Raw genomic sequence first — 26667 nt, 5'->3', positions numbered from 1 at the left:
TTAAAAATTTAAGTAAATCGATTTTTTTAGATTTTTTTTTTTTTTTTTTTTTTTTTTTTTTTTCACCGCGCCGGTCCCGAGGCGCTGCGGGCATGATTTTTTAGGTCAGGCCGCGGCTACGGCCGGACGCCGCGGACTCATGCCCGCAGCGCCTCCAGACCAGCGCGGAAACCGCGCCGGGCCTGAAGAGCTGCGGGCAAGGAGTTTTTAGGTGAGGCCGCGGCTTCGGCCTAGTCTGCGAGGCCAGACGCCGCGGACTAGGCCGAAGCCTCGCCTAAAAGCTCATGCCCGCAGCGCCTTAGGACCGGCGCGGTTTCCCAAAAAAAAAAACTCGAATCGAGTTTTTTTTTTTTTTTTTTTAAAGAAAATCTCCCAGCCCTAATCAGAGTATGTATGTATGTATGTATATATATATATATATATATATATATATATATATATATATATATATATATATATATATATATATATATATATATTCTTTAAATGGTAATAAACAGCTCGCCTGACAACGCAGGGAAAAAACAGAAAATCAGCAGGTTTTATATCTAGAGCTGCTGAGGTATGACGGGGTAAAAGTTTGAACTGGTTGCAACGATCATAGTACTGTGTTGGTCATAGTATTGGAAACACTCACTTTGATGAGTAGAAATGTTAGCGTGGTGGCGCCCAGATGGGGATGGTTGTTTCTCCCGTAGTTAACTTGAGTTTGAGTTGTAGAGTCGGGTTAATACCCCATGCCTGGAGAAATTTGCGACCTTCCTCTATTGCAGTGGTTCTCAACCTGTCTAGTGCCGTGACCCCTTGATAAAATTTCCCAAGCTATGGGGACCCCCAACCGTAAAATTATTTTTTCATAGCGTGGGTTGCCAGCACCCAAGCAAGACAAGTAATTTGCGCCCCTAACCCATGGACATTTAACACTCCCTGAGTCCCATTCTTTCTCTTTGTTCTCCTTTCATTCCCTTTATCTCTCTCCTATCCTAATTTCTTGTTTTTTTTTTTTTTTTGTTTTGTTTTGTTTTTTTTTCCCCATCCCTCTTTCTAGCCGTCTTTCTTGTTCTTTCTATTTATTCTTTCTCTCCCTTTTTCTTTGTTCCTCCCCCTCTTTTTCCTCCCCCTCTTTTTCCTCCCCTCTTTTTCCTCCCCCTCTTTTCCTCCCCCTCTTTTTCCTCCCCTCTTTTTCCTCCCCCTCTTTTTCCTCCCCCTCTTTTTCCTCCCCCTCTTTTTCCTCCCCCTCTTTTCCTCCCCCTCTTTTTCCTCCCCTCTTTTTCCTCCCCCTCTTTTTCCTCCCCCTCTTTTTCCTCCCCCTCTTTTTCCTCCCCCTCTTTTTCCTCCCCCTCTTTTTCCTCCCCCCTCTTTTTCCTCCCCCTCTTTTCCTCCCCTCTTTTTCCTCCCCCTCTTTTCCTCCCCCTCTTTTTCCTCCCCTCTTTTCCTCCCCTCTTTTTCCTCCCCTTCCATGTATTCTCTATTTTTATTCCTTCTCTTACTCCTTGGGGGGGGGGGGGGATGGTATAAGTGGCAGTGCTGGCGGGGAGTTCTGATCAGCCAACTTAGGTGCTCTTGATCAAGGTCATCTGCTGATCTGAGAACTGTAGTGGGGACCTTTTAATGGCAACTATAATCCCAGGTAGTGTTACTCAATGTGTCTCCGACTTTGTGGTGTCTTGTAGCAGTGACACCTATGCCGAAATCAGGAGATCGGGTCCCCTCCAGCCTCTCCCACTTCACATTCCTCACCAGTCAGCTGACCTCTAGTCTCTGCCCCCCAGTCATGCCGTGACCTGTATGGGCAGCTGCGGGCTCTGGGGACAGCCCTGGTGGGCGGCCGCAAAAAAGCTGGAAGAGCGGTGCCGTCTTCAGGAACAGCCAAGGATTTGGTGACCCCTGGCAAATCATCATTTGACCCTGGCAAATCATCATTTGACCCCCAGGTTGAGAACCACTGCTCTACTGTGTAGATGTTATGCTGCTTCCCATTTTTAAGTGACCATTATTTTTGTGGGGAAGCCTTACAATCATGGATATGACCCCCGCGCTACACCCCGTGATAATATGTAAATAACGAAGTATGCAAATAGAGCTGCTCACACTAATGTGTGCTAACATCTCATATATGATACAATCAAAATAGTGAAGTGTGTGTGTATATATGTATGTATGTATGTATGTGTGTGTGTGTGTGTGTGTGTGTGTGTGTGTGTGTATATATATATATATATATATATATATATATATATATATATATATATATATATATATGGACCCCACTATTGTACAGCGGGAGGTCAAACTGGGCTTGATAAATAAGTAATCCCAGGACTATGGAAATCCTCGGTAAAAAAAAAAACTGTGCAAACTTTAGTCGTTAATCCTCTGCATTGTATAAAGACTGTTTGATCCTGTCTTCTCTGATCCTCCTCTCACACAGTCCCCAAACCATCTCCTGATAGAACAGTGTCACTCTGCACATGATCAGTTTAGTGTGTATTGCTAGAAGGTGTTTTTTTTTTTTTTTTTTTTTTTTTTTTTTTTTTTCCCTTGGGAGGGTGCATATGATTGGCACTGCTCAGACAGAGGGTCAGGTGTCCTGCAGGCTCATAGGACAATCAGGGGAGAATGGAAACTCATCCTACAAGCTTTAACCAGACACTGATAGATATCACTACTGCTATATACTGCTAATGGGAAAAGGTATTTAGCAGTTTATATTTACAAAAATATCTGCATTTCCGTGTACTGTGGGAGACCAGATATAGTGAATGCAGACTCCTGGGTTTAGTAACACTTTAGTAACAGAGCTAAATCACACAGGGGTTTTACCTGATGACACGCACATTCATTTTGTAAGTCAGTCTTTTGTAATTCCCATATCCTGCCACACTGTATAGCCAGATCACCCTAATCTGTAGCTGACTCTTTGGACTATGAATGAAAAGTATTCCTCCATTTTAAGCTTGCCTAAACCACAGACATCTTCAGTTGCTTGTGCCTGTGCAATTGAGAATAGAGCCTGATTCACTTGCAGTATCGGTGCTTTCACCTCTTTTTTGGCAATAATACTATCGATTATTTAAAGTGAATCTGAAATGCCCCTTTTGGTCGCTTGAGCAAGATCAAAAGTGTAAGAGACCCCCCCCCCCCCCAATAGCCTTAGCAACTTTTTCTAGGTGCTAGGCCTGAGCTCATCTCTGGCTGTAATTACTTCCAAATCTCAACAATTCAAATAGATTATAATGGGTTATCCAATATTCTTTTAATATATCAAAATGCAGATTGGACTCCTGGAATCGGTGTGACCTGTGAGTTTTGTTTGGTTTTTTTTTTTAATGCAATTACATATATCAACAAGGGTGACTATTTACAATGTTGATACCACTTTCTTGTTCAGTGTTTTTATTGAAGCAATAATGAATACATAAATAATAGCGTCTGAGATGCAAGCGAATATGAGAGCTACACATAGAAAATGTACATAAAAGTCGTGACAACAAGTCTAATAAATCTGACAAAATCATGAAGAGGTGATCCAACAATTGACTGTTTATGGAGAAGACCATTAGTACCCACTTTAACCTCTTCCTGTCTGTGCTATATCCAAATGACGGCTACAGCACGGGTCTACATTGCTGGGAGGCCATCAATAGATGGCCTCCCCTTTGCATGCTCCCCGCGCGCCTTACCACGTGATCAGCTGTCATCTAATGAAGCCAAACAGAAGATCGGTAATTGTTTGTTTTTTTTTTCCCTCTGCTGACAGCGCGAGGAGAAAAAAAGCCGATCACTGGCTTCTGTGTAAGGGACATCTGTGCCACCTGCCAGTGCATATCAGTGCCCACCAGTGTATAACCGTGCACCAATCAATGCCTCTCAGTGCCACCTCCTCAGCGTACATCAATGAAGGAGAAAAATGACTTGTTTGCAAAATTTGTTTATTTTCCAAATTTTCCGTCTTCTTTTTTTTTTTTTTTTGTGATCAAATACCACCAAAAGAAAGCTGTTTGTGGGGAAAAAAATATTTCATTTGGGTACGGTGTTGTATGACGGCACAATTGTCATTCAAAGAGTGGCAGCGCTGAAAGCTGAAAATTGGTCTGGGCAGGGGGGGGGGGGGGGTTTAAGTGACGAGTAAGCAAGTGGTTAAAGTGGGGTTCCACCCAGGGGGGCCGTCAAAAAAAAATAACTTTAAAAGTCAGCAGCTACAAATACTGCAGCTGCTGACTTTTAATTGGACACTTACCTGTCCCTGGGTCCAGCGATGCGGGGGATCGAAGCCCCGCTCATCCCCCCCCCTCCGCTCATCGGCGCCGGCATTTTAACTGTGGGCGCCGGACTGTGGCTTCACAGCCTGGCACCCACTGCGCATGCGCGAGCGGCGCCGCGCGCCGTGATTGGCCGCTCAATCACCTGGGACCTGTAATGGGTCCCAGATGATTGACAGGAGGGAGGGAACAGAGCGGAGCCCTTCCTGTGCCGAGGCGGAAGTGATGTCACCAGCCCAGGCAAAGGAAGAGGCAGACTACGAGGGACCACCTAGCAACAAGCATTTAGAGGTAAGTTAAAAAAAAAAAAAAATATCCAAATGTTTTTTGTTTTTTTTTTTTTGAATTTTTCAGGTATGTTTGTTTTTTTGGGTGGAACCCCACTTTAAGGGTCCTTTAACACTATACAGCACATAATGCACTGAAAATGCATGTGCTGTAACATGCATTTGCATACATTTTTATACATGTTGCATTTATATACATTGTATGTTGCAGTGTGAACAAAGCACATAGCCATTGTTTTCCTGCATTTTTAGTCACTGGACATGGCATGAACAAGACCTTAATTGTACCAGTCAGGGTTTAAAGTATTAACTTGCTTGGATGTTCTGTGTTGGTGCTTGTTCACGTTGGGCTGCATTGCAGTAACGTATGTACTGCAGCATGCTTTACTGGAAATACTGGTAAGAGTAATTTGTGTTTTATTTTAATTGTACAGTACAAGACACAGATCTGTCTTGTCTTCATAGACTATGGGTTGTAAGCAGGCTATATTCAAGTAATTGGACACTAGCAAAGAATTTGTAAGGGCTGTCCCAAGAGTTTTTTTGCTAGTGTCATTAGGCGTTGGACCAGAATACTTGGGGAAGTACCGTATTTATTTTTAAACCATCCATCTTTTCTTTTTTTTTTATTAATAAAACATGGGTGTACTTATCTGCTCTCTGCAGTGGTATTACAGAATGACCCCTTACCTGCTCTTCTGTAGTCCCCTGCCAGCACTATCTGCTTCTCCTCTTCTCCAAGTGCCTCCCCAAGAAGCCTTATAGCGGTTATGCTTCCAGGTCAGGCTGTGTGCACAGTTCTGCCATCCCACCCCCGCTCCCTCCTCACAGGATTTGACTGACAGCAGCAATATCCTGTGAGAGTAGGAAGTGAAGACAAGAGATGCATTGCTGGATCGAAAGAGGAGCCAGGTAAATGTTTAGAGAGGAAGGGGAGTGGGGGAATGTTTTTCTACCTTTTTAATGCAGGGAATGCATTATGGTAAAAAAAAGTTTTAACTTTAGAACCACTTTACTTTTATAACTTAAGTTTATGTGACCATATAAACTGATAAAATAGTTTTAGATTGCTTATAAAAGGTAATCACTTTAACACAACCAAAAACACAAGGTGTTTTTTTTTTTTTTTTTTATTATATGAAACTTTAATTTGTGTATTATCTCCTGATACTGCAGCTTTTCAACCGCTCTCCCTGACTGGACCCTTCTAATTTATTGTAGTTTGGAGAGACCCACTTACCCCCCCTTCCCCTTACAATTTTATATAAAAGCTGGTTTTGTTAAAAGAAACCACTGTAAGAGCACCGTGGTTGTAATTGTGATCCACAATATGTAAATGTAACCTCTATGTTCAGTTACACTGAAAAGTTAAACAGCCTAGTGTCTTTGGTGATTATAGTTACTTGAACTTGTGACGCTTCACGTGCTTTATTCCAAAAGAGGATTAATTTTTTTCTTGATCTGTTTAATTTGGCTTTCTAGCATATTTTAAATATTTTTTTCATGGAAGCTTGAGCAATGTTTGAGCAAAACCTGTTTCTGTTATACTGTATAGAGCTTTAATACTTTGCTCATTTCATTTTATTGGCAAACGAGTAGAGGTTAGTATGTTAAAAAGTACCGAAAAATACCTGTTGATCTGCCAGGAAGTCGGCGTGCTCTTAAAGTGACACTAAAGGTGTGTTTTTTTTTTTTTTTTTGTTTGTTTTTTATAACAAACATATCATACTTGCCTCCACTATGCAGCTCGTTTTGCACAGAGTGGCCCTGAACCTTGTCTTCTGGGGTCCCTCGGAGGCTCTTGCGGCTCCTCCCCACATCAGATCTCCCCCTGAATGAATGAATGATTTGTAAAGTGCTGCAAATGCGAACTGAATCACCTCAAGGCGCTAGATGCGTTCTGTGTTGTCAGCTTCTTAGAGGTAGGTTTTGAGTTTTTTTTCCTTAAGGCCTGATGGTTTTCTTCCATGCGGATGTAAGATGGAAGAGCGTTCCATAGCCGTGGTCCTTGGACTGCGAATCTTCGTTCTCCCTTTTGATTTGTAGCGGTATTTGGGAATGAGGAGGAGGTTTTGGTTAGATGATCGAAGACTGCGATTGGGTGTGTAGTGTTTTATCTTCTCTGGAAGGTATTGAGGAGCGTTTCCTTGTATGCATTTGTGGGTGAGGTAGAGGGTCTTGAATGTGATCCGATTCTTTACGGTTAGCCAATGTAGGCTCCTCGGGGATGGGGAGAAGGTTTCCCAGTGTTTTTTTCCTGTTGGCAATCTTGCCGCCGTGTTTTGGATGAGTTGTAAGCGCGCAAGCTGATATTGGGGTAATCCTATGTAGAGGGAGTTTGGGTAGTCGAGTCGGGAATTGATTGTTCCAACTACTGCTGCTTTGTTCTCTTCTGGGATGAAAGGGATGAGTCTACGTAGCAGGCGAAGGAGATGGTGAGATCCGCTAACTATTGATCCTATTTGTGCATCCATTGACTTTTCTGAGTCAGATTACTCTGAGACTCTTTGCTTTGGTGCTTGGCGAGATGGTCTGTCCAAAGATGGTGGGAGGTGTCCACGGGGGCTTAGTTTTGGAATTTTGCTTAGCGTGTAGGAGAAGTTCTGTTTTTGAACCGTTGAGTTTGAGGGAGCTAATGGTCACCCAGTCATCTATCAAAGTGAGGCATTTCTCTAGTTGCTGATGGTCTTTTTGTCCGGTGATGCGAAAGTAGAGTTGGGTGTCATCAGCGTATCAGTGGAAGCAGAGGTCCGACTTTCTGATGATTTTGAGGAGTGGGCGGATGTAGATGTTGAATAGCACTGGTGACAAGGGTAAACCCTGAGGAACTCCACAGGAGATTGCGCGGGTTTCAGAGGTGAATGCTCCTAGTTTCACTGTCTGAGAACGATTCTCTAAGAAGGATGCAAACCATTTTAGACCAGAATCTGTGGCTCCTGCTACTTCTGTGAGGCAGACAAGTAGAGTATTGTGGTCCACTGTATCAAATGCTGCACTGAGGTCTAACAGTACCAGGAGACATGATTCTCCATCTGCTGCTTCAAGGGCATCGTCTCATATTTTGAGAAGTTCTGTTTCTGTGCCATGGCCTGGGCGGAAGCCTGCTTGCAGAGGGTCCAGGAGTTGGTGTGTTTCCAGGTGGCGTTGTAGCTGTTGTACTACTGCTTTCTCCATAATCTTGGAGACGGTATTGAGGCTTGTTATCGGTCTGCGGTAGTTAGGGTCGAGGCTGGGGTTTGACGGTGCCTTGCTTGAGGGTGGTTGGAACAATCCCTTCTTTGAACGACTGATTTATGAGGTGTGTTATAGTAGGGACCAAGATGTCGGAACATTCGTTCAGGAGTTTTGTGGGAATTATGTTGTTTGGTGATGTGCTGTCTCGAAGGCTTCTGATGATGTTTTTGGTGGTGTCAGTGGTGATTGGGGTCAAAGAGAAATTTGGTGATTGTGTGATGTTCGTGTCGATATCCTCTTTTTGCTTTGGTTGAGGTGTTGTGTTTTTTTTTTTTTTTTCCTGTTGAATTGTTTTCCGAACGTTGTCGATGAAGAAATTTGATAACTCATTGCAGAATTCTTGAGTTTCGTTTGCTGGGGGCTCTAAGCAGGTTGGGTTCATTGACTGGGCGACTATTTTGAAAAGTTCCCGCGGCCGGTTTAAGGCAGTTGAGATGGTATTGAGATGTTCTTTTTTTGGCTTTGAAGATTGCTTTGTGGTATTTCACAGTGAGTGCTTTTGTAGTTTGTATGGTTTTCCTTGGTAGGATTTCTTCTCCATGCTCTTTCAGCTCTTCTTCGTTCTTGCTTGAGTAGGGTGAGAGTGCCATTAAACCATCTCGAGTTTTTTTTGCGGATGAGTGTTCTGCGTTTTGGCGCCACTGAGTCTGCTGTTTGTAGTAATGCCTTGTTTAGGGAGTTGAGTGTTTGTTCCGTTGAGAGGTTTAAGTTTAGCAATGGTATTTTGTTTGATAATGTGGTTTTGAAGAGTAACTTCAGAGTGTAGTTTCTTCTGAGATCTGTTCCAGTGTGTTGCGTGTTTACATTTTTGGAGGGTGGTGTTAGTGGTGATTTTAAATTTGATAGCGTGGTGGTCCGTTCATGGTAGTGGTGTGTTGTCGAATATGTTGATGTCCATATTTTGTTTTGAAGATGAGGTCTAGAGTGTGTCCTGAACCGTGCGTCGGAGCATTTATAAGCTGCTGAAACCTAATTCTTCCAGTTGGTTAATGCAGGCGGTCTTGTGTAGAGTTTGCCCAGAGGTTAAATTCTCCAAGCACCAGAGTTTTTTTGGCATTCAGTGAGTGGTGTAAGGAGATTGGTCTTTGGTCCTGGTGGTCTGTAGCATAGTACTATGTGAATGGTGTCTTGGGGTGTTGTTTGAAGATGCAGGGAGAGTGTCTTCATGAAAGGCACTGAGTTCTGTAAAGTTGGTTTGGTGAACACAAGGTGCGATTTGAAGATCACTGCTAGGCCTCCTTTTTTTTTTTTTTTTTTTTTTTCCCTATTCTGTGCTCAGGATACTGTAGTTCTCAGGCACCAATTCAGTTAGGATGGTGTTGCAGTCGGGTGTTAGCCAGCTTTCCGTAATGAAGAGGCAAGCTATGTTGTTTTCGCTGATGAAGTTGTGGATTTCCAGTCTGTGCTTGACTGCAGATCTGGTGTTGATCAGGGCGCATGCTAGTTGTTGTGGTTGGATTGGTGTCTCCCTGTATTTGATGGTTGATTGTGGGTTGGTCCTTAGTAATTGTTCTTTTTCTTAGTCTTTTTTGAGTGGTGGTTGGTAAAGTTGAGGTGGTGTTTCTTAGCCTGTGGAGGGCGTCTGCCGTGTATTTGAAATTGCACATGGTGACAGACAAAGTTGCTGAAGGAAAGATTATCTGATGATGGTACTGATGTAGCGATGATGAGCTTGTTGGGGGATGGAGGGATCAGATGGCTGACACTGCTACGGGAGTAGTGTTGTTGACTGGCTGGATGATGGTGCGGAAAGTTCTGTTGATCCAGAGGAAGGCGAAAAACCCCTAGCTGAGCTAGCAAATTGCTGCAGCAGAGGAAAAAAATTCCTTCCTGACCCCCCGAGGGGCGATCGGACTCGAGGACCCTGGATCAACTGCTGGGGTACCCCGGTGGGCTTACCTGTACAGGATCGTCCAGAAGAAAAGACGGGGTAGAGGAGGGAAGGGGGGGGACTGTGGAGTGGGTGAAGGGGGATCTGGCCACTACTTACTGGTTATGGACTGGTGCTGCGTCTAGGAGGATCTAAGATGGACGCTGGGCAGGGCCAGAGCCGTGGATATCCTGTCCTCTGGTGTCAACCTGTGCCCCTGCAGTGAGGTCCAGTAGCGAGGAAGGGGTGTTCCAGGTGTAGAGGGGTACGGGGACCCGCTGGAACAAGTGTGGGAGGGGTATGAGGTGGCCGGCTGGCCAGAGCTAGGCCGCAGCCGCAGTCTGTCCCCCGAGTCTAGCGGCTAGAAAATGGGTCGATCGGACGGTGGGTGCCCTGGTGGGAGGTATAGTAGGTGGTCCGTGACCGTGAACAGTGAGGGGGGGGTCCGTTGGATGGTGGGTCCTACCTGGAGGTGACGGGATGTTCTCCGAGGGTCGGTGGAGTGCTGTGGCCTCAAGAGGGAGGACCAAGATGGCCGCTGGACAGGCCCGAGCCGCTTGCTGTCCGGATGCTAGGGAGTACAAAGATGGCCGCCGGCTAGCACCGAGCCGAGGGCTGTCCGAGTGCTATGTTCCCAGTGCTATGTTCCTGATCCCGCTACGATGGATGGTGAGAGGATGGATCCGGTAGGAGGGGGAGCGTGGGCCAGCCGGTCAGGTGGCCGGAGCCCCGGAGTGTCCTGCGGGATGGGCCTGTGCGGCTGGCGGGCTGAACGTGGCATCCAGATGGTGTGGACAGCGTGATGGATAGGTAGGGGGGTCCCGGTGCAGTTCTGCTGAGGGAGTCCAGGATGGGTCCTAAGTGGCCGGAAGGCTGGAGCTGCTGCACAGAGGTCTGCTCTCTACAGCGTAAGCACTCAGACTGTGCTCTCCCGGGGGGTTACTTTGCGGGAGCGCTCCCGAGTCCAGCTCTCTGCGTCCATAGAGGCTGAATGCAGGACTCGGTCCTGCCCCCTGGCGCCCGCGTCATTGGATTTGATCTACAGCAGGGGGAGTCAATGGCTGCTCTGCTATCAATCTATCCAATCAAGAGCCGAGAATCCCCCGGGCAGAGAGAGCGTGTCCCCGTGGGACAAGTTCGAGGGTTCAGGTAAGTAAAATTGGGGGGGGCTGAGAGGCCGGTCACTGACAGGTGTTTTTTCACCTTAATGCATAGGATGCATTAAGGTGAAAAACACAAACCTTTACAACCCCTTTTAACATCCTCTTTGAGCTGACAACAGTGATTTTATTGCATTGAAATCCCAAGCAGTGTTGTCAACCCTGCCTGCTGGACTACAGAATGCTACCTATCTCCTCTTCTTCTTTGTCCCTCTCCACATGGAAATGCTAATTTGCCAGCAACACCAAGCTGCTACTTTAAAATCTAGGAGTCTGCAACAGACACTGTATGTGAGTATGTGGGGCCTTAGCACAAGAGTTGTGACAATGAACTGCTACAAAAAAAACACATGTCTGTAGTACAAATGGTAAAACAACTCTGATGAGTTTTAGGACTAAGAAAGTTTAGTGAAGAATAAGGCATTTTATTGTATTTATTTCCTGGTAGTTTCAAACTGATATTGAATTTCTGAAGAGTTGTAACTTGATGATGCCACCATCCTTTCTGTTGGTACTTCATCACAGACTTGGTTAATACAATTGTTAAAATGATCAAAATGTTTTGGATGAAATGTGTATTTATATTTATAGTGTAAATCTAATCCACAGGCAAAGGAAATCCTTACAAAAGAGTCAAATGTCCAAGATGTAAGATGTCCTGTAACAGTTTGTGGAGATGTGCATGGCCAGTTTCACGACCTCATGGAGCTCTTCAGAATTGGAGGGAAATCCCCAGATACCAACTATTTGTTCATGGGAGATTATGTGGACAGAGGATATTATTCTGTGGAAACGGTAACTCTTCTTGTAGCATTAAAGGTAAGAAAATACTTACAAATCTCTTGGTTGCTCAGACATGACTTAAAGTACAGGTGTATTTGTTAAAAACCATGTGTTAGTCCCCCCTCCCTTTTTTTTAATCATATCTAAACTCAGACCTCTGTTGCAGTGCAGATAGTTTTTTGGGTCTCGCCTGGGCTGGACAGTATTCACATTAATTTCGTTCCTGTCCATTAGGAGACATAGGAAGTCTTGAACCTTTGGGTTATACTGTAGTCTACAGTAGAGTTTAACACTGGCAAACAGACCTGGGACAGCCTAGTTTTTTCTATGTGTATGTGTTTTATTTTTATTTTTTTTGTTTCTTTTTATCCTAGCAATTTTTTTTTCTGGTGCTTTCTCCACTGATCCTCATTGCCTTATATTGACCCAAGCAGATATACGCCTCCCTGGTAAGACTTGCAGATTTATCTGCTTGTATGGTCTGTTTTGCCATTAGAATGTGAGGATTAAAATCCCACCCTATCAGGTAGTTAAGAAAATGCTTCCTCCTCAACTTTTCACATTCAATACATTTTTATGTATGTTTTTATTTTGCAAAATACAGAGTATAACCTATAAACAGGGTGGATAAAAATCAATGTTTGTTTTTTTTGGTTTTTTTTCATTCCCCCCCCCCCCCCCCCCCCCTCAACATTGGCAGAGAGCGCTGACTGGGAGCTGGCCGTCTGCTGGTTTTCCCAGCATGCTCGTCGGACAGAAGCCTGCCAAATGATGTCTCCCGGACTGTGTGTACTAGGCATTGCATGTGCTAATAATATTACAGTTTACAGTGTTTTGGGTAATGTGATCAAGCTCTTACCTGATCTTGTATGGTATGAATTTACAGTAAAGTCAGTTCCAGTTTCCAAGTTTTCTAAGCTAGTGCCATCTAGTTCTTGGGTGCAGTATTCGGCTATAATACCTGGTTCTAGAGTGGCGGAAGCTGTATCTTGGCGGAAGCACCCAGGCTGGGTGCCAGGCGGTCCGTCACATTTGGTTGGCAGTGGTGGGATCTGCTTCCTCCCTACGGCCAATTCAAACCACCATCGTAAACCCAGTGTCAAGGTGATATCAAAGTGTTCCAGGAGGAGATGTTCACCCAGTACAGAGAGCCTGGCTCTTCCTGGGACGCACTGGAATTTGAGACACCCGATCCAACAGGAGGTCTCCATGGAGGCTCTCCAAGTGGAGCAAGACTATTATGGAAAGGTACTCCCTATGTCCCTGGAACTGTACTGGCTGCAATGTGACTTGCGTATACCATTCCTAGGAGAGCATCTTCGGGAGGAATGGCTGACGGAGCTGGATAGGCTGGTCCATACAGAAATATTGCTGGACTATGGGTATCGGCGCTGCAATAGTATGCTACCTAAATGTGTCTGTGGCTGAAGAACAGCAATCCCATAGAAGGCTATGACAACGGCGGCCCGGAATTGATAGTCATTTTTGAGACACTTCAGGAGGATCCACATTTCGGTAGTGGAGTGGAGATGGGAGAACATCCTAGATTTTAGGTAGTTGAAACTCCCCAGTGTATTGGACTTAACCACTTTTAATACAGGGCATTTTCACCCCCTTCCTGCCCAGGCCAATTTTCAGTTTTCAGCGCTGTCGCACTTTGAATGACAATTGCGCGGTCATGCAACACTATTTACCCAAATAAAATTTTTGTCTTTTTTTTTTTGCCCACAAATAGAGATTTCTTTTGGTGGTATTTGATCACCTCTGCGGTTTTTGTTTGCGCTATAAACAAAAGAAGAATGACAAATTTGAAAAACACAATTTTTTACTTTTTGCTATAATAAATATCCCAATTTAAAAAAAGATAAAAAAAGGTTTTCCTCAGTTTAGGCCGATATGTATTCTTCTACATATTTTTGGTAAAATAAATTCGCAATAAGCGTATATTGATTGGTTTGCGCAAAAGTTATAGCGTCTACAAAATAGGGGATAGATTTATGGCTTTTTTTTTTTTTTTTTTTCTAGTAATGGCGGCGATCTGCAATTTTTATCATGACTAACATTGCTGCGGACACTTTTTACACTATTTTGGGACCATTCACATTTATACAGCGATCAGTGCTATAAAAATGCACGGATTACTGTATAAATGTCACTGGCAGGGAAGGGGTTAACACTAGGGGGCGGTCAAGGGGTTAACTGTGTTACCTAGGGAGTGATTCTAACTGTAGGGAAAGGGGAGGAGACTGATCAGTGTTCCTCTGTACTGGGAACACACGATCGGTCTCCTCTTCGCTGACAGGATGTGGATCTGCGTGTTTACACACGCAGATCCACGTCCCCGACTCTGTTACTGGCAATCGCGGGTGCCAGTTCCCGAGTGACGTGGCGGGCGTGCACCTCCTAGACGGCCGGGAAGCCCAGGACGTCCAATGTCATTTGACTATGGACAGGGTATGAAGTGGTTAATAGTTACACAAAAATGGCAGCTGGAACAAGCATATAAGACTGTTCGACTAAGCTCAACAGTATAAGATGTTATGGATTATAAGTCACCTGCTGAAGCACTGGCACTGGGCCCAAGCGTCACCAGCCCATGCCCTGGATTTTTAGCAATTCCGGAGGCTGGGGATTTAACCCAGTGAGCCTTCAGCAGAACAGCTGGCATCAAGGCAGCATGCTGCTGACTTCTGCCTACAGCAATCGGTGGCCCTGGAGGATTTGTACGAGGCCACCGAAATTTTCATCTGTTGCCCAGCAAACTAGCTGGCATCAGGGCAGAGCACCACTGACCTCTGACCAGTACCCACAGGACTTCCGGAGCTCCAGGGAGCCAGGGCGAGCAGTTCTTCCCAGCAACAGGCTGATGCAGAAAAGCTTGAACTTCCAGCTGAAGCGCTGGCAGTCAAAAAGAGGGTCCAAGACCTCTGCCCCCACACCTGCAGCAGTTCTGGGGTCCCAGGGTGAGAAGGTGGCAGTTTGTCTTTCCCAGCGGCAGACCAGGATCCCGGGAGGGAATGGAGAGAAGGTGGTCGTCCTCTCTCCCCAGCGGCAGTCTGAGTTGCAGGGAGGGGAGTAAGCCATTCCCCCTCTCTGGCAGCAGTCCTCCCTCTCCAGTAGCAGATCAACAGTCTGGGAGCGGAGGAAGCTTTCTTCCATCCCCGACAGTCAGCCAGAAGGGAGGAAACTATCTTCCCTCCCCAGCAAGGATCTGTGCACCTGCGAGACAGTACCAGAGAAATGCTGTCGCAGCAGCCGGCTCCTCTCCCCAGTGACAGTTTAAGGACCAGGTAGGGGAGGAAGCCGTCTTCACTCCCCAGCAGCAGTCCGAGATGGAGTGGCAGAAGCCATTCCCCTTCTTCAGCGTCAGGCCAAGGACCAGGGAGAGTAGGTGGTTGTCCTCCCCTCCCCAGCAACAGATCCACAGTCTGGGAGAGGAGGCCGTTGCCCTTCCCCCAACAGCCAGAGCAGATGATGTGGGGCCCCCAGCAGTAGCGCTGGCATTGGGGCAAAGTGCTACCAACTTCTGCCCAACAACAGCTCTGGAGCTGGGGCAGGTGGCCCCTCTCCCCAGTGACAAGCTGATGTAAAGAAGCTTCTGCTCCCAGCTGAAGCGCTGGCATCTGGGCAGAGTGCTGGGCTCTGCCTAGCACTTAGTGTCTCCAGGGAGCCAGGGCAGTCAGCTCCTCTCTCCAGCAGCAGACTGAGCCCTGTAACGCTAAATATCATGCTGGATGACATCAATAAAAACCTTATGAGAAGGCCTCCACTTACAAAAGGCAAAGCACCTTTCTGCCTCGACTTACAAAAGGCAAAGAAGCATGTTGCAAGCAGGGCCTCTCCTTTTCTGCTCACTAATGGCTTTTTCTCCCTCAGGGTGCCTCGGGCAAAGACTCCAAGCCCTTCAAGCCACCTCCTTTGGTGGACCCAAGTGTCTCTAACAATGCAACTCAACCAAGCCACAGACAAGTCTTCCTTTTAGCAGGGGGTGATCACTCTAGTTCCCTCCTCAGAGAGTTGAAAGTAAATATATTCAGTACCTCAAAAGGACGGGGTTTGGCTGATACTGGACTTCAAGACACTCAGTTCCTTTTGTATGGGTTGGAAAATTCAATGGGATACATACATTCGTACTGTGGTCAGGTCTCAAGGAGACTTCATGGCATCCTTGGACATCAGTGAGGCATACCTACATGCCCCAATTTGTGTGTGGCACCAATTGTTTCTTCATTTCGGGATAAGAGGATTAACACTCCCAGTTTGAGGTACTTATGTTCGGCCTCAATATGGCCCCTCTGGTCTTTTCCAAGGTGGCAACCTTAATCCTAGCACTACTGAGACAATACTGAATCCCTGTCGTGAGTTATCAGGTTGACGACCTCCACTGCGCAGACCCCCGTCTTTCACTGGGGGGCCTCTGAAGATCCCCATCTGCACCTTTGGAGAATTGCGGCTGTTTTTTGAACTTAACATTTTTGGCTGACTCTATAGCTGAAGTATTTGAGCCTGATTGTGGACGTGGATTGTGCCAGAGCGTTCCTTCCACCAGAAAAACATTGGTGGCTTGGCACTCATGTTCAGCTGCTCTCTTGCAGGTGGGCATGTCAGTTCTAGTACCATATGAGTAACACCACACTTGTGTACTGACCAGATGGGACAAGTTCCATTCATCCAAACATTTGTAAGTCCTCTGGTCAAGTATTTGCTGTTGTGGTGGCTTTATTCTCTGTAGCATGTCACACACACACACACACACACACACACACACACACACACACACACACACACACACACACACCACTGTTGAAAGATATTTATGTGTATGCTACATACAGCTTTTAAATGTATGTGTCTGTTTACCACACTATGCATATACTAGTCTGGTGCATTGCTACTTCTTTTGTGGGGTACCCCCCGAACATGCCTCAGTCTCTTTTTCCTGCACCTTTCTCCTTCCCCTTTCATGGTGGTAGACCCTGGCCTCCTGCCTTGTGCATATTATAGTGGGCGGAGGGAGTTTACTAGGCCAGGAGCAGTTTGTTGCAGGGTTGCTGTCGTACTTTAAGTGAAGTCATGGCCATAATGCAACACTTTCCCCACTGCTTTTGTTGCACTGCCTGCAGCACTATTTGGCACGCAATGCCTTGCACTATATGCATAGTCCCACACTTGTAAGTGTTACCTCAGGCCTTCTCAAGCTCCGAGCACCATTTTGAGCTCTCCTGCAGAGAAGCACACTTCAGCTCCACTACTCTACTGCTTCAAATTATGGCCCAGGTTCTCAGCATTAGCTTTCACCGGGTTCCACCAGCCTTCAGTTTCGAGACCCAGGACGGCTGATCTCCTGCTTCACTGCACAGGTTGAGAGTATCCCTCTGGGGATCCCCTCAACTACATGGCTGACATCAGGCACAAGTAAAATGGGTTTAGGGTGATGGCCAGCTCGCACGGCACATATCGATGATATGGTAATTCAAGGTTTCTCGTAAAACCCTCCCCTTGTCAGTCTCCAATCCTTGAAGTCTTCTCATAACTCCGCTGGTACCACCCTTGCTTCCTTTTTAATTGGACATTAATACTTCCCAATGAAGGGGAGGAATATTAAAAAGTGGAAGTTGAATCTTCATGTCAGAGAACTCCTCCAGAGTAGATACAGTCATCCTCAATCTTTCCCAAGTTGAAAAGAAAAATTTAAGGTTCTGGTGGATGAGGTAAGCTCCTGTTTTGATGTTAGAGCCATCTCCTCCCTCTGGACCTAAGGTCACCAATATCTCATATTTTCCCTAATCTAAATGGCTTATTAGGTTCTTTTTGGTCCACCCATTGGTACCGGATGTTCTGTATGAAGACTGGCCAGACAAAGTGTATTTCTCCCAAGATGTTTGCTCAGCAGTATCCAGTTGAGGCTGTTTACCACAAAAGGTAGAAATCTTCAGAGGCAGATCCAAGTATTTCCTGTCTCGACAAGTCCCTAACTATTCCAGTTGAGGGGGGTCCCGGTCTTCAAAAACTCAGACAAGAAGTTAGAGGCCGGCCTTAAAGCCTATTTTGTTATATCAAGTCTGGCCGTACAACTGATGATATCTATAGCCGTTTGCCAGACTCTTAACTGGCTCAGCTGAGCACTAGCCATTCAACCCTGGATTGGTCCTTCTGGAACTCTTGGTATTCCAATAAAAGGGGTGTCCTTTTCTGGTAGCCTTGCTTTACTGCATAGATAGTTTGGACTCCCTGCTCAAAATGCTTCCTGATGTTATGTCTGTTCAAATATGCAGGCTGTGGAACTGGTCTGTGTGAATCATCTGAAAAGAATTTTGTTTGATGGACTCTTTGGAAAGTAGCTAGACACCTTTTTATTAATAAAGTCAAAGGCTGAGCTTGCCTAGGTAGCCTGCTACAAAATTGCCCACTTACAGGTTTCTTGAGAGCTCCTTTGGTCCCTCCAAGACTTTTGCTTCTAAGACTATGTCCTCCACTTAATTCTGTTCCTTGGTAAGCCAGACAGGTCTGGCACCAAGTCCTCCTCGCAGTGAAAGGGTACCCCCACATCTACAAGTAGGTGTCCATTGGCCTTCTAGTGTTCCTTCAGTTCCTGCATCCTCTGCTTTAAGCAGTCAAACCTGCTTCTCAGATATTGTGGGCCCTTTACTGTGCCTTGTAGTAACTTCACTATTCAGGAGAGGCTATTCAGTTCCCTTGGAGGAATGATTTCAGGGCTTGTACTCAAATGTTTAGGTTCTACAAGGGTCAAAACCCATAAGAATAGTGGGATATTAATGGCACAAATACAAAATATAAAGTGTATAACAAAATTACATTTCTTTTAAAACAGACATTTTCCATTAAAAATGCATAAACTTTTTTTCAAAAGATGTTTGGTTTGATGCCCAAGCTGTAGTATACATATTTTGTGTATTTATTCAAACCTGTTTACAGTCCCCAAGCCCCCACCAGGGATCTGAAAATTGTCATCGCCTCTCAACATTTTCTTAAGGGTCAACAAGTTCCAGATGTTATCAGTCCAGACTCTTGATTGCGTTCTTGAAATAATTAGACATCAAGGATGCTTATTTACATATGCGCATCAGCGATTCCTGTCAATTGCAGTGGACGAGCAGCTCTTCCACTTTTGTGGCTTTTCATTTTGGCCTATCCATGGCCCCCACAATCTTCCCTGATCCTTGAGCTGTTGCACTCTCAGGGAATCCATATTAACCACTTCAGCCCCGGAAGGTTTTACCCACTTCTTGACTTTTTTTGTACCCTGTGCTGTGCCCAAATGAAATTGCTGCCCCCCCCCCCAACAGAGCTTTCTTTTGGTGGTATTTGATCACCTCTGAGGGGTTTTTTTGTTTTGTTTTTTTTGCGCTGTAAACAAAAAAGATTTTTAAACTAAAATACAATATTCCTTTCTGCTATAAAACATTCCCAATAAAAAAAATGTAAAAAATCTATTTTTTCTTTCAGTTTATGCCAATACCGCATGGTATTTTTATTTATTTTTACAAGTAATGGCAGAGATCAGTGACTTTTAGCGGGAATGCGACATTGTGGCGGACAAATCTGACCCTAAGTGATACTTTTCGGGGACCAGTGTTACCAATAGAATGATCAGTGCTAAAAAAAAAATAAAAAAAAATGCACTGAATTTTCCCTGTATAAAATACACTGGCAAGGAAGGGGCTAACACCAGGGGGAGATCAAAGGGGTTAAGTGTGTCCTAGGGAGGTGCTTTCTAACTGGGGGTGGGGGAGATGTGTTACACTGGAGGAAAACGAAGATGGCGTTTTTAGCTTGGCTGAAACTGAAAATCTCTTCCTCACTGACAGATCAGTGGTGTGCCTTGTTTACATAGGCACACCGCTGCTCCGTGTCTTGTGTGAAAAATCGGTTGGTCGTGGCAACCATCGCAGCCGCCAAACACGCTAATTAGCTCCCGCTGTGTCCAATCACAGCGGTAGTGCAGCTCCGGCGGCGCGCGCCCCCTACACCGCATGCACGAAGTCACATACAGGTACGTGATTTTGTGCAGCCAGGCCGCCCTGCCGCAGTATATGTACGGTGGATGGTCCGGAAGTGGTTAATGTTAATCTGGACGATCTCTTCAAAAAGCACCCCTCCACCCAGGCCCTCACAGGTCAGATCACACAGGAGGCAGAAAAATACAGAAAGAAACAAATTAAATAATTTACAGGGTTATGAAGGCCCATTTCACACGGGGCGGGAGATTGATCCGTTGATGCTCGCTGAGCCGTCGGATGATAGGTCCGTCTCTTCTCACTGCAGAGACGGACATGTTAGAGCCCTGCTAATCTCTATGGGAAGATGAGAAGAAAACAGACAGCATGTCCGTTTTCATCCGATCTGCTGGATGGATGGCGAATGTTTCGCCATCCGTTTTCAGTGGATCTTGAAGGATTGGTTGGCAGGCGGGTGTCAGCGGACACATCTCTGCTGACATTCGCCTGCCCATATAAGTCAATGAGTGAACCACTCAGATCCACCTGAAAAACAGACAGGCGGATCCGAGCAGGTCTATCGTGTGAAAGAGTAAGTAATGGATGTGTATGAATTGTTTTTAGAGAATAATATCGTAATTTAGTGTCACTTTTACCACCTCCAATACAGGGCACGTACACCCCCTTCCTGCCCAAGCCATTTTTCAGTTTTCAGCGCTGTCGCACTTTGAATGACAATTGCGCGGTCGTGTTACACTGCACCTTAATTAAATTTTTATCATTTTTTTCCCACAAATAGAGCTTTCTTTTGGTGGTATTTGATCACCTCTGCGGTTTTTATTTCTTGCGCTATAAACAAAAGAAGAGGAACAATTTTGAAAAAACACAATATTTTTTACTTTTTGCTATAATAAATATCCAATTTTTTTTTTTTTTTAACAAATTTTTTCCTCAGTTTAGGCCGATATGTATTCTTCTACATATTTTTGGTAAAAAAAAAATTGCGATAAGCGTATATTGATTGGTTTGCGCAAAAGTTATAGCGTCTACAAAATACGGGATAGATTTATAGCATTTTTATTATTTATTTATTTTTTACTAGTAATGGCGGCGATCTGCAATTTTTATTGTGACTGCGATATTGCGGCGGACACATCGGACACTTTTGACACATTTTTGGGACCATTCACATTTATACAGCGATCAATGCTATAAAATTGCATTGATTACTGTGTAAATGTGACTGGCAGGGAAGGGGTTAACACTAGGGGGCGCTCGAGGGGTTAATGTATGACCTAAGGAGGTGATTCTAACTGTGGGGGGAGGGGACTGACTGGGGGAGGTGACCGATCGCTGTCCCTATGTACAAGGGACACGCCATCGGTCTCCTCTCCTCTCTGACAGGACGTGGATCTGTGTTTACATGCACAGATCCACGCTCCTGCTGTGTTACCCGGCAATCGCGGGTGCCCGGCGGACATCGCGGCCGCCGGGCACGCGCACCGGGTCCCGAGTGACACGGCGGCGCGCGCGCGCCCCCTAGTGGCTCGGGAAGGCGAGGACGTCATATGACGTCCTCCCAGAATAACAGAAGCCTCGTCCAGCCGTCATATGACGGTGGGCGGTGGCTTAGTGGTTAAATGTACAATATGTAGCATGTACTTTAAACTTTTCTACTTTACAATTTCTGACTTCATAGTAGGTCTTGTTTCACATTGATATTCTCAAAGTCAAACTTGCAACATTTTACTTTTATATTCTGAAAACCTTTATCTTTTTCTTCTTTAGGTTCGTTACCCAGAGCGCATCACAATATTGAGAGGGAATCACGAGTCTCGACAAATCACTCAAGTTTATGGTTTTTATGATGAGTGCCTACGAAAGTATGGAAATGCAAATGTATGGAAATATTTTACAGATCTATTTGACTACTTACCATTGACGGCTTTAGTTGATGGACAGGTATGTTTATTTGTTAATTTATTTTAGTTTTTTTTTTTTTACAAAATGTAAAAAAAAAAAAAAATCTAATACATTTTTATGTTGCAGCACTTCTTCAGATTTAGTTAACTAAATAAATTAATAAAAGCAATTCTGTTGCTTGAAAGTGGTCAGTAATTCCTAACCTACCCAGTTTTTCTTGGAATGCTTGAACCTGTTATGTGGCTTGTTTTAAAATAAATTTGCTTAGAGAAATATAAATCTTAATTGCTAGTTGTCTGACCTAACCTAATGTTAATACTTCATTGTCACTGACTTTGCACTTACCTGCAGTTCCAGAAATTCAGTGTTAAAGATGAACTCCAGGTTTGGATTTTTATCTACTTGCCAACCAGCTACGTACCTGTACATCACTGGACTTCAAGTGGTTATATCTCTTGTAAAAGCAATCCTAGCGAAGTGGAGGGATTTGGGGTCTTATAGATCCCAGATCTCTCCATAAAGAGAACCTTTTGACATTCCTATTGCTATCACAAGGGATGTTCACATCCCTTGTGACAGCAATAAAAATGATAAAGAAAAAAAAATTTGACAGTGTAAAAAAAAAAAAATTAATAATAAAATAATAAAAAAAGGTTAAAAGTGCCACCACCCCCCTACCCTTGCAGACCAACACACACGTTGGTCCCCCACGCAAGCCATAATCGTCCCACGTGATATCACCGCGAACGTCAGATCATGGGCAGTAATTCTAGCACCAGACCTCCTGTGTAAATCTACTGTAAGGGCTTTTAAAGCATTGCCTATGGATAGCTGGGCTCAGCAGTTTGTTTGGCGGCCATGTCGCACAAATGCGCCGTAGCCTTTATCTGGGCGCACGAAGATTCGCGCCATACGCAAATACAGTCACACCCGTTCACTGGGACCGCGCACGTGCGTGCGCAGACACAGAACGTTCCGGCGCATAGCCAGCTTATTTAAGCTGTGTATGCCAAGCATGCGGTGCTTCCAGAAGGCAACTGTGGGGCACAGAGCAGGTTCTAAACTATGCATTTGCAGCAGTTCATTTCTCCTTACCCAGGTCACGTGAGTCACCAGGTGTTGCTTGGCAGGCTAAAGGTACTTAGCAGGATTGTTGCATAGGGGCTTGGTGAGCCCTATTAAAGGGTCTCCCTTCTGAGGGGTGTTAATACTACACCCAGGTACTCCCTTTTTGTGGCTAGTAAATGTCTTCAAAAAAGAGGAACGGGACTAACACTACAGGGAAGGGCACTCCCTTCCAGAGGCTTCTGGGTAAAGAGCCGCTGCACCTATCTGGGATTGTTCCTACAGTCAATGCTGCTGATTCACCCTTCATCGCTAAGGGATGAACTGTCCTCAGCCCTAGCCGGGTTAGAGCACAGGATTGTTGGCATGATTGCTTCCATCCCGCATTGTGGCAAGAAGCGTGACAGATCTCCCTCCCCGGAGCCTCCTAGTCTGGAGCAGGAATGGGTTGAGGATGGGCAAGAGCTAAAAGCTCAGGATTCTGTGGATGGCCTGGCAAGAGAGCCTGCTTCTGAGCAATCTGGACAAGAAGATATCCAGTTGGTGCCTGTCTCTCAATCAGAGGCTTTTGATCCTGACTCTTACTGAAGTGGTTCGTTCTGCCTTTTAGTTGCATCTTGCAGAGGTTACTGAGCCTCCCTGGTCCTCTTTGGGATCCCTGAGTCCTCTTCAGGCCACACAGACTTTCCCCTTACACCCTCTGTTGGAACAGGCGGTGTATGCTGATTGGGAACATCCTCACAGGATTTTTGTTCCTCCTAAAAGGTTTCCCTTTTATATCCCATGGATGGAAAGTTCGATAAGAAGTGGAGCATGCCAGCCATAGATGCAGCAGTCTTTCTTAAACAAGAACTTAACTTGTCCGGTAGATCACGCACAGAGCTTGAAAAACCCTGTTGACAAGAAATTGGAGTCATCATTAAAGGCTTCTTTTTCTTTAGCCAGTTTAAGCTATTCAGCCAGCTGTTGCAGCAATTGGTATCTGCCAGTCTGTAAAGGATCAAATCGGATGGCCTGACAGGAGGATGATCTGCCTGAAAAATAAGACAGATATTCCTTAAGCGCTGTGTTTTGCTGTTCACGCCTTTAAAGGATTCAATACAGCAGGTTTCTCATTTGGCTCTCTTGTCTGTACATATGTGCAGACTTTTGTGGCTTAAGAACTGGTCGGCCGAGCTTCCTTGCAAGAAGTTATTGGCAGGTTTCCCCTTTCATGGGGATTGTTTATTTGGTGATCATTTGGATAAATATATCCAAAAGATTTCTGGAGGGAAGAGTTCTCTACTTCCTGTGAAGGAAAGCACCAGGCGTCCCTCGTTTAAAACCTCAGGGACTGCTTTCTCAAATGTGTCAGCGCCAAGGCAGTTCCGCCACCAACAGGGCGCTAGGGCCAGGGGCAAGCCTCAAGACCAGGGCCCTGGTAGTTCCATGGAGCCAGTACTTCCTGGTTTATGCTTTCCTCCGATCCCTCTCCTTCCACATTTGTTGCGCAGGATTCAGAGGGAGGGAGTTCCAGTCGTTCTGGTGGCACTAGCCTGGGCCAGAAGGCCCTGGTTCCCGGAGATTGTGAGACTGGCAATAGATGGGCCATGGATGCTTCCACGTCGCCCCGATCTACTGTCTTAAGGTCCTATATTCCACCCCAATTTACAGTCTCTAAATTTGACAGCATGGCTATTGAAGCTAGGGTGTTAAAGGACCGTGGCATTTCGGGACCAGTGGTGTCTACCCTAGTGAATGCTAGAAAAACTGTCATTAGGAAGATCTATCATAAGGTCTGGAAGACTTGTATTGCTTGGTGTGAAGCCAAAAAATGGCATCCTTGGAAACACGTGCGTGGAAGCATTCTCTTTTCTACAGTCAGCTGTGGAAATCCAAATTGGCTTTGAGTACAATCCGAATTCACGTTTCGGGCCTATCAGTATTTTTCCAAAGGCCTTTTAGCCTCCCATTCACTGGTCCAAACCTTTATGCAGGGGCAACTCTCTTCCCCCCCCCCCCCCCCCATAAGGCACCTATGCGTCCTTGGGACTTGAAGTTGGTGCTGTCTGTGTTACAGAAACAACCATTTGAGCCTATCAAGGAAATTCCATTAGACTTGCTGTCATGCAAGCTAGCCTTCCTGATGTCCATCACCTCGGCTAGAAGGGTGTTGGAGTTGGCGGCCCTTTCGTGCAGGGAGCCATACTTGATCCTTCACCATGACAGGGTTGTGTTGCGACCTGTTCCATGCTTTTTGCCAAAAGTGGTGGCAGCCTTTCATTTAAATCAGGAAATTATTTTGCCGGCTTTTTTTTTTTTTTTTCAGCCTCGTTCGGTGGAAGAGAGACTACTTCATTCTTTGGACGTTGTCCGTGCAGTCGAGGTTTATTTGTCTAGATCTGTGGAAATCCGTTTTACGAAAAGGACCCAAGAAGGGACAGGTGGCTTCCATTGCCAATTGGATCCATCAATTGATCATTCAGACCTATGGTCTGAAACGTAAAGCTCCTCCCTTTTTTAGGGTGAGAGCTCATTCTACCAGGGGTATAGGAACCGCCTGGGCTTTTTGCCATCGGGTATCTGTGGCTCAGATTTGTAAGGCTGCTACCTGGTCTTCAGTGCATACGTTCACAAAATTTTATCAAGTGGATGTTCGAGCAGCCGAGGATTCGGCTTTCGGCTACAGTGTACTGCGGGCTGCCGTATAAGGTCTGATGGCTATTGTTTGGCAGGGTGTCTCCCTCCCCTCAAGGCTAGTGCTCTGGGACGTCCCAGCAGGTGACGAATATTAGCCTAACTCTGTGTCCCATGATGTATGAAAAAAGAAAATGGCATTTTTTTTCGTCATACCTGCCTGTAAAATCCTTTTCTTTGAGTACATCATGGGACACAGAGGTCCCTCACCTCTTTTTGAGGATTCGGTGCTTGCTACAAAACTGAAGTACTTCCTCTATGGAAAGGGTTATATAGGGGATTACTTCCTGTCTAAAGACCTTTGGTCTACCAGTGTCCATTCACCTGGAGATTAAAGCTGGCCATACACCATACAATTTTCTTCAGTTTTTTTTAGATTTACCTTCAACTATGTAATAGAAGGGCCTGCCTGATTGAATGCAAATTAAAAGTGTTTAGGTTTGAACTCCTATTAGATGGTTTTGGTAAATCTAAAGGAAAGTTGCACAAGAAAATTGTATAATGTATGGCCAGCCTTAGTATAACACAACAGGAAATTAATATTAGCGTTACTCCGTGTCCCATGATTTACTCAAAGGGATTTTACAGGTAAGTATGATGAAAAAAAAATGCTATTTTTTACATACTTTTATAGTTTTTAGTCGCATTCAACTGGAGTTGTTCTGCAATAGTGAAGATGCTTCACCACACATTCAAGTAGTGTCCTTCATTCAAATAAGTGTAGGAGACATACCCAGCATTTCTCAGATGTGCATTGGAAACTCTGTGGGCCTTGATAAGGGAGTAACACCTAGTCAAGGTTTCAGCTGTGAGGACCATACGTGGGTCAAAATAAAATTGTTCTAAAGTACAAGCTTTAGTGATCATGTACATTCAGTGTTTGCAATTTTTAGTTCATGTATTAAGACTCATTCGGCATTACAACACAAGTTCAAGTTTTAAATGGACTAACAATCGCTAGTTATACCATGTTCTGGATAAATGAAAACTCACATACCTGTATGTTTCAATGTCTTCAACCTGGAGCCAAAAATGGTAATGTCTATACTGCACTGCACTCATGTAATCACTATAGTGACATATCCCAAAATTCTGGGAGAAGACCACTCCTGCACAGTTTTAGCTAAGCCCGTCATTGTTCCAGACAGTCAGTTGAGAGAATCAAAATACAAATCTGTAATTCCCGTCTTATGCTTTTTACTTTATCTTGGTCTGCTGACATGTTGCTGTTTACATTTTATGCTGCAAGGAAACTGAATTGTAAACAAAGGCAAAGTGTACACTGGCTTGGACTTGTGTTGACAACTCTAAAGGTCCAATCACACCATAACGCAATAGGTGTGCAATCTGCTTCGGGTGTCAGTGTCCTAACGACACCCCCCCACCCCCATGCAGATCGGAAACGCTGTTTTTGCCTGCAACGAATGAGCTGAAAATCGCATGTAATGC

The 26667-nt window shown here is 45.1% G+C and overlaps 1 protein-coding gene across 1 annotated transcript in view; it reads left to right on the top strand.

Annotated features, from left to right (window-relative positions):
• Window positions 1–26667, top strand: part of PPP2CB (protein phosphatase 2 catalytic subunit beta) — a 48865-nt gene that overhangs the window by 8745 nt on the left and 13453 nt on the right. Inside the window, exons 2-3 of the mRNA XM_073598463.1 lie at window positions 11423–11632; window positions 21343–21516. Of these exons, the coding sequence (XP_073454564.1) occupies window positions 11423–11632; window positions 21343–21516 (384 nt within the window). The remainder of the gene's footprint in view (window positions 1–11422; window positions 11633–21342; window positions 21517–26667) is intronic.

The sequence above is a fragment of the Aquarana catesbeiana genome, linkage group LG01 (genome assembly GCF_042186555.1).
Source record: "Aquarana catesbeiana isolate 2022-GZ linkage group LG01, ASM4218655v1, whole genome shotgun sequence".
NCBI classification, from domain to species: Eukaryota; Metazoa; Chordata; class Amphibia; order Anura; family Ranidae; genus Aquarana; species Aquarana catesbeiana.
Note: the sequence above shows the minus strand (reverse complement) of the source record. Positions and strands in the feature narration are given on the sequence as shown.